The 7,500-nt window shown below is 47.6% G+C and overlaps 1 protein-coding gene across 1 annotated transcript in view; it reads right to left on the bottom strand.

Moving 5' to 3' along the window:
- The window catches only part of rbfox1 (RNA binding fox-1 homolog 1), a gene marked incomplete in the record, with an annotated part of 138,558 nt that overhangs the window by 61,286 nt on the left and 69,772 nt on the right, over window positions 1-7,500 (bottom strand). Inside the window, 1 exon segment of the mRNA XM_031814022.1 lies at window positions 1,657-1,696. Within this exon segment, the coding sequence (XP_031669882.1) occupies window positions 1,657-1,696 (40 nt within the window).

Below are 7,500 nucleotides of genomic sequence, written 5' to 3'. Positions count from 1 at the left end.
CCATTCTACTGATGTAATACTGTACATACTATAGTATTACCATTCTACTGATGTAATACTGTACATACTATAGTATTACCATTCTACTGATGTAATACTGTAGGATATTATTACCATTATACTGATGTAATACTGTTCTATATTATTACCATTCTACTGATGTAATACTGTACGATATTATTACCATTATACTGATGTAATACTGTACGATATTATTACCATTATACTGATGTAATACTGTACGATATTATTACCATTATACTGATGTAATACTGTACGATATTATTACCATTATACTGATGTAATACTGTTCTATATTATTACCATTCTACTGATGTAATACTGTACGATATTATTACCATTATACTGATGTAATACTGTACGATATTATTACCATTATACTGATGTAATACTGTTCTATATTATTACCATTCTACTGATGTAATACTGTACGATATTATTACCATTATACTGATGTAATACTGTCGGATAGTATTACCATTCTACTGATGTAATACTGTACGATATTATTACCATTCTACTGATGTAATATTGTATTATATTTCTGGATTTGTATGGGTTGGTTGCAGCGGAGGCTGCTGAGGGGAGGACGGCTCATAATAATGTCAGGAACGGAACAAATGGAACGTCGTCAAACACCTGGAAACCATGGAAACCGTCTGTCTGATGTATTTGATGTCGTTCCCCTGATTCCGCTCCAGTCGATACCACAAGCTCCTCCTCCCCAATTAAGGTGTCACCAACTGCCTGTGGTTGGTTGTGTTTACATTACATTGAGCTGAGCTGATGTAGGTCTATAGACATTGGTATGGCTGGGTGTGGTTACGTTACATTGAGCTGATGTAGGTCTATAGACATTGGTATGGCTGGGTGTGTTTACATTACATTGAGCTGATGTAGGTCTATAGACATTGGTATGGCTGGGTGTGTTTACATTACATTGAGCTGTCTACATTAAACCAAACCAAACCATATATGACATTTTAGAGAGTTGGGACAACTTTTGCAATGTTGAATATTGTTCTAATTAGACATTCAGTGACATAGCATAGTTTAAATATCCCCCACGTAATGTTGCTGGGGAGCGATAGATTATTCATTAAAGCATCATAATGCAGAAACCTCAAATTCCCAGCTCTCTAAATACATGGCTCTGCAACTCTCTAAATGCCTGGCTCTGCAACTCTCTAAATACCTGGCTCTGCAACTCTCGAAATACCTGACTCTGCAACTCTCTAAATACCTGGCTCTGCAACTCTCTAAATATATGGCTCTGCAACTCTCTAAATACCTGGCTCTGCAACTCTCTAAATACCTGGCTCTGCAACTCTCTAAATACCTGGCTCTGCAACTCTCTAAATATATGGCTCTGCAACTCTCTAAATATATGGCTCTGCAACTCTCTAAATACCTGGCTCAGTAACTCTCTAAATATATGGCTCTGCAACTCTCTAAATACCTGGCTCAGTAACTCTCTAAATATATGGCTCTGCAACTCTCTAAATACCTGGCTCAGCATACAACCAACCAACATGAATACAGGCACATGTGAATGTCATGTGTCCTGAGTGGTAAGTAGAAACACATCTATCTCTGTTACGGTCCTCTACGTCATTCACTGGTAATAATACTTACATAAATATCTGCACCATAAAATCCATCCTGGTAAACAACACTGCAAAGGATGCAAACACAAACAAACACAAACAAAACAAACATCCATATTAGTGCAAGTTGACATGCAGGCACCATCTAGACACCAACCCTGTCTGTCTGTGGAGAGGTTAGTTTGTCCAATCAAAAACCACCAGACATGAGAGGGGTGGAGCCAAACAGGGAAGTTCTGCAGGCACTCTCCTCTTCCTACTCTGTCTCTCTTTGTGAATCCCAAACCACCGCCTCGCCCCCTACCAACTCCCTCAGAGGGCCCTCTGTTGTCACGTGTTGCTGACGAAACTCAGAGGGTGACTTCCAGAGTGGCGAGGGGATCAATAAAACCCATCAACTTCGGTACTCATGCCGCATTCAAAACAACTGGGAACTCGGAAATCTCCGACGTCTGACTTCAGTTAGTTCAAGACAACTGAGAACTGTGAAAAAAACTAGCTCTGAATTAGATTTTTTTTTTTTTTCAATGGTCAACCAACTCTTTTGAATTCCAAGTCGGGAACTCAGGCATCTTTCTAGAGCTTTCTGAGGCTTTCACTGACGGCACGATTTGACCTCTTTCCCCCCCCCCCCCCCCAGAGTTCCCAGTTGTCTTGAAAGCACCAACACTCCGGACTTGAATGGTGCAATTCATGTTCCACATTTAAATAACAAAACAAGCAAGAAACTAAAATGAACAAATCCCCCCCCCCCCCTGTCGTTTAACAAAATATAGCAGTAGAGTATGATATCATCTTTTATACGTGTCAAAATATAACAGTTAGCATGATGTCATCTTTTATACGTGTCAAAATATAACAGTTAGCAGTAGAGTATGATGTCATCTTTTATACGTGTCAAGTCAGGACATCGGAACATAAACAAACACACGTGTCATTTCATTCCAAAAAGCCTCTCTATTATTTTGTGTGAAATTGCGCAAAGTAAAAATAAATAACGCAGTGCCTTATGGGATTCCACTTCTCTCTGAAGCTGGCAGCATTGCAGGCTCAGTAGAAGAGACTACCGGTGGGGTTAATTAGCCCCTACACCCTTTATAGTTTTACCTGCATTTGGGACACTTGTGCAAAAGGAGGAAGTGAGTGTGAACACGTAAATAGGGGGAGGGGCCAAGGGGAAGGGGGAGGGATTTGGGATCCAGTCTTTCTCTGAGGTGGTAAGGAGGCTGGGGAGGTCCAGAAAGTACATCTCGAACCCCACACTAGGAGTCAAAGGGGGCCTTAGTCGAAACGCCAATCAGAAAACAGTTATTTGAACTAATGAACAGTCCTAAAGGTGATGTCACTACTGTCACTGCTAAATACCTCATCTTCCTACCACATTCTGATCAGACTGTTGAAACATCTCCTCGATGACAAATAATCATATGTTCCATTTAGCAGACACTTTTATCCTAAACACCTCATATATTTTACGTGTGGGTGTGACCCCAGCGGGAATCACCACCAACAACATTTGGCACCAAGCTCCAAGCTCCAAGCACCAAGCTCCAAGCACCAAGCCCCAAGCCCCAAGCTCTAAGCTCCAAGCCCCAAGCTCCAAGCTCCAAGGTCCAAGCCCCAAGCCCCAAGCTCCAAGGTCCAAGCCCCAAGCCCCAAGCTCCAAGGTCCAAGCCCCAAGCCCCAAGGTACAAGCTCCAAGCTCCAAGGTCCAAGCCCCAAGCTCCAAGGTCCAAGCCCCAAGGCCCAAGCTCCAAGGTCCAAGCCCCAAGCCCCAAGCTCCAAGGTCCAAGCCCCAAGCTCCAAGGTCCAAGCCCCAAGCTCCAAGGTCCAAGCCCCAAGCCCCAAGCTACAAGGTCCAAGCCCCAAGCTCCAAGGTCCAAGCCCCAAGCTCCAAGGTTCAAGCCCCAAGCTCCAAGGTCCAAGCCCCAAGCTCCAAGGTCCAAGCCCCAAGCCCCAAGCTCCAAGGTCCAAAGTCCAAGCCCCAAGCTCCAAGGTCCAAGCCCCAAGGTCCAAAGTCCAAGCCCCAAGCACCAAGTGCCGAGCCCCGAGCGCCGAGCTCCAAGCACCAAGCACCAAGCGCCAGGCCCCAAGCACCAAGCGCCGAGGGCCAAGCTCCAAGCACCATGCTCTACCGACTGAGCCACACAGGACCTCATGATCATGATGATTATAACATTTGCATCTAGTATTTTTCCCAGGTCCATCTGTTACCTCTCTCTGGCTCTGTTATGACACTCTGCTTTTTGGTCCTCTGTGACCAAGATAAAAGAGACGAGATCTCACCCAGAGAAAACTGAGAGTTTCTGGGTATCGTATATGTGTGTGTGTTGTGTGTGTGTTGTGTGTGTGTGTGTTGTGTGTGTGTTGTATGTGTGTGTGTTGTGTGTGTGTTGTGTGTGTGTTGTATGTGTGTGTGTTGTGTGTGTGTTTATGTGTGTGTGTTGTGCATGTTGTATGTGTGTGTTGTGTATGTGTGTGTGTTGTGTGTGTGTTGTATGTGTGTGTGTTGTGTGTGTGTTTATGTGTGTGTGTTGTGCATGTTGTATGTGTGTGTTGTATGTGTGTGTTGTGTGTGTGTTGTGCATGTTGTATGTGTGTGTGTATGTGTGTGTTGTATGTGTGTGTTGTGTATGTGTGTGTTGTGTGTGTGTGTTATATGTGTGTGTGTTGTGTGTGTGTTTATGTGTGTGTGTTGTGCATGTTGTATGTGTGTGTTGTATGTGTGTGTTGTGTGTGTGTGTGTGTTGAATGTGTGTGTTGTATGTGTGTGTTGAAAGTGTGTGTGTGTGTGTGTTGTATGTGTGTGAAGAATGTGCGTGTTGTGTGTGTGTTGTGTGTAGGTGTGTGTTGTGTGTGTTGTGTTGTGTGTGTTGTGTGTGTGTGTTGTGTTGTGTGTGTTGTGTGTGTTGTGTTGTGCGTGTTGTGTGTGTTGTGTTGTGCGTGTTGTGTGTGTTGTGTTGTGTGTGTTGTGTGTGTGTTGTATGTGTGTGTTGTGTTGTGTGTGTTGTGTGTGTTGTGTTGTGCGTGTTGTGTGTGTGTTGCATGTGTGTTGTATGTGTGTTGTATGTATGTGTTGTGTGTTGGTTGTATGTGTGTTTGTTGTACATGTGTTTGTTGTATGTGTGTGTGTTGTATGTGTGTGTGTGTGTGTTGTTTGTGTGTTTGTTATGTGTGTGTGTGTGTGTGTGTGTGTGTGTGTGTGTTGTGTGTGTGTTGTATGTGTGTGTGTTGTATGTGTGTGTTTGTTATGTGTGTGTGTGTGTGTTGTTTGTGTGTTTGTTATGTGTGTGTGTGTGTGTGTGTGTGTGTGTTGTGTGTGTGTGTGTGTGTGTGGTATGTGTGTTGTGTGGTATGTGTGTTGTGTGTGTGTGTGTGTGTGTGTGTGTGTGTGTGTGTGTGTGTGTGTGTGTGTGTGTGTGTGTGTGTGTGTGTGTTGTGTGTGTGTGTGTGTGTGTGTGTGTGTGTCTCAGCAGCAATTAGATGTGTTTTAGACTGTTTGGTCCATCTCTGATAATCAATAACAACTGAAATGTCACAACATGGAAAGAGCATTCTGCTTCGGACAGAGTCATTTGACTGCTCTCTGGGACTGGTGTGTGTGTGTGTGTGTGTGTGCGTGTGCATGTGTGTCCTGTCTGTCCCTAGTTGGTCGCATAATTTAATTTCCAGTCCGCTCATCTCCCTCAGACAGCCATTTGTAATAGAAATAACCCCAGCTCTGCATGAAGGACTCCAGATTGGGCTTTCATGAGAGCAATTAAGGGAGTGGACCAGAGTGCATGGAAATACTATCTAAGTCACCTATCTCTATGTCAGGACTCCGCTCGAGTGTTTAAAATCAGCCGGCACTTTTGGCATATAGGGGGGGGGGGGGGGGGGGGGGGGGGGGGGGGGGTTCAGGGGGGAAGGGGGTGTTGTTTCATTTGTTAAGTTTAGTAAATGAACTTTCAGCCTCCTTAGACACCAGATGCGATTATGAAGAGAGAAAAAAAAGACTGGAACATTATAATCCAAATCATATTCAGCCTGTTAGAGCTATCATCCTCTAGGGGATGAGGGGGGGGCCCTGTTAGAGCTATCATCCTCTAGGGGATGAGGGGGGGGGCCCTGTTAGAGCTATCATCCTCTAGGGGATGAGGGGGGGGGGGCCTGTTAGAGCTATCATCCTCTAGGGGATGAGGGGGGGGGCCCTGTTAGAGCTATCATCCTCTAGGGGATGAGGGGGGGGCCCTGTTAGAGCTATCATCCTCTAGGGGATGAGGGGGGGGCCCTGTTAGAGCTATCATCCTCTAGGGGATGAGGGGGGGGGGCCTGTTAGAGCTATCATCCTCTAGGGGGATGAGGGGGGGGGCCCTGTTAGAGCTATCATCCTCTAGGGGATGAGGGGGGGGGGGCCTGTTAGAGCTAATCATCCTCTAGGGGATGAGGGGGGGGGGGGCCCCTGTTAGAGCTATCATCCTCTAGGGGATTAGGGGGGGGGGCCCTGTTAGAGCTATCATCCTCTAGGGGATGAGGGGGGGGGCCCTGTTAGAGCGTATCATCCTCTAGGGGATGAGGGTGGGGGCCCTGTTAGAGCTATCATCCTCTAGGGGATGAGGGGGGGGCCTGTTAGAGCTATCATCCTCTAGGGCAGGAGGGGGGGGATGTTAGAGCTATATCCTCTAGGGGGGTGAGGGGGGGGGGGGCTGTTAGAGCTATATCCTCTAGGGGATGGGGGGGGGGCCCTGTTAAGCTATCATCCTCTAGGGGATAGGGGGGGGGCTTGTTAGAGCTATCATCCTCTAGGGGATGAGGGGGGGGGGCTGGTTAGAGCTATCAATCCTGCCTAGGGGATGAGGGGGGGGGGCTGTTAGAGCTATCATCCTCTAGGGGAAGAGGGAGAGGGCCCCTGTTAGAGCTATCATCCTCTAGGGGAAGAGGGAGAGGGCCCCCTGTTAGAGCTATCATCCTCTAGGGGGAAGAGGGAGAGGGCCCCCTGTTAGAGCTATCATCCTCTAGGGGAGGAGGGGAGAGGGCCCCCTGTTAGAGCTATCATCATCTAGGGAAGAGGGAGAGGGCCCCCTGTTAGAGCTATCATCCTCTAGGGGAAGAGGGGAGAGGGCCCCCTGTTAGAGCTATCATCCTCTAGGGGAAGAGGGAGAGGGCCCCCTGTTAGAGCTATCATCCTCTAGGGGAAGAGGGCCCCCTGTTAGAGCTATCATCCTCTAGGGGAAGAGGGCCCCCTGTTAGAGCTATCATCCTCTAGGGGAAGAGGGAGAGGGCCCCCTGTTAGAGCTATCATCCTCTAGGGGAAGAGGGAGAGGGCCCCCTGTTAGAGCTATCATCCTCTAGGAGAAGAGGGAGAGGGCCCCCTGTTAGAGCTATCATCCTCTAGGGGAAGAGGGAGAGGGCCCCCTGTTAGAGCTATCATCCTCTAGGGGAAGAGGGAGAGGGCCCCCTGTTAGAGCTATCATCCTCTAGGGGAGGAAGGAAAGGGCCCCCCTGTTAGAGCTATCATCATCTAGGAGAGAGGGAGAGGGCCCCTGTTAGAGCTATCATCCTCTAGGGGAGGAGGGAGAGGGCCCCCTGTTAGAGCTATCATCATCTAGGGGAAGAGGGAGAGGGCCCCTGTTAGAGCTATCATCCTCTAGGGGAAGGGGAGAGGGCCCCTGTTAGAGCTATCATCCTTTAGGGGGGAGGAGGGAGAGGGCCCCTGTTAGAGCTATCATCATCTAGGGGAAGAGGGAGAGGGCCCCCTGTTAGAGCTATCATCCTCTAGGGGAAGAGGGAGAGGGCCCCTGTTAGAGCTATCATCCTCTAGGGAAGAGGGAGAGGGCCCCCTGTTAGAGCTATCATCCTCTAGGGGAAGAGGGAGAGGGTGTAGGGGGCA

This window comes from Oncorhynchus kisutch, unplaced genomic scaffold (genome assembly GCF_002021735.2).
Source record: "Oncorhynchus kisutch isolate 150728-3 unplaced genomic scaffold, Okis_V2 Okis06b-Okis10b_hom, whole genome shotgun sequence".
NCBI lineage: Eukaryota > Metazoa > Chordata > Actinopteri > Salmoniformes > Salmonidae > Oncorhynchus > Oncorhynchus kisutch.
Note: the sequence above shows the minus strand (reverse complement) of the source record. Positions and strands in the feature narration are given on the sequence as shown.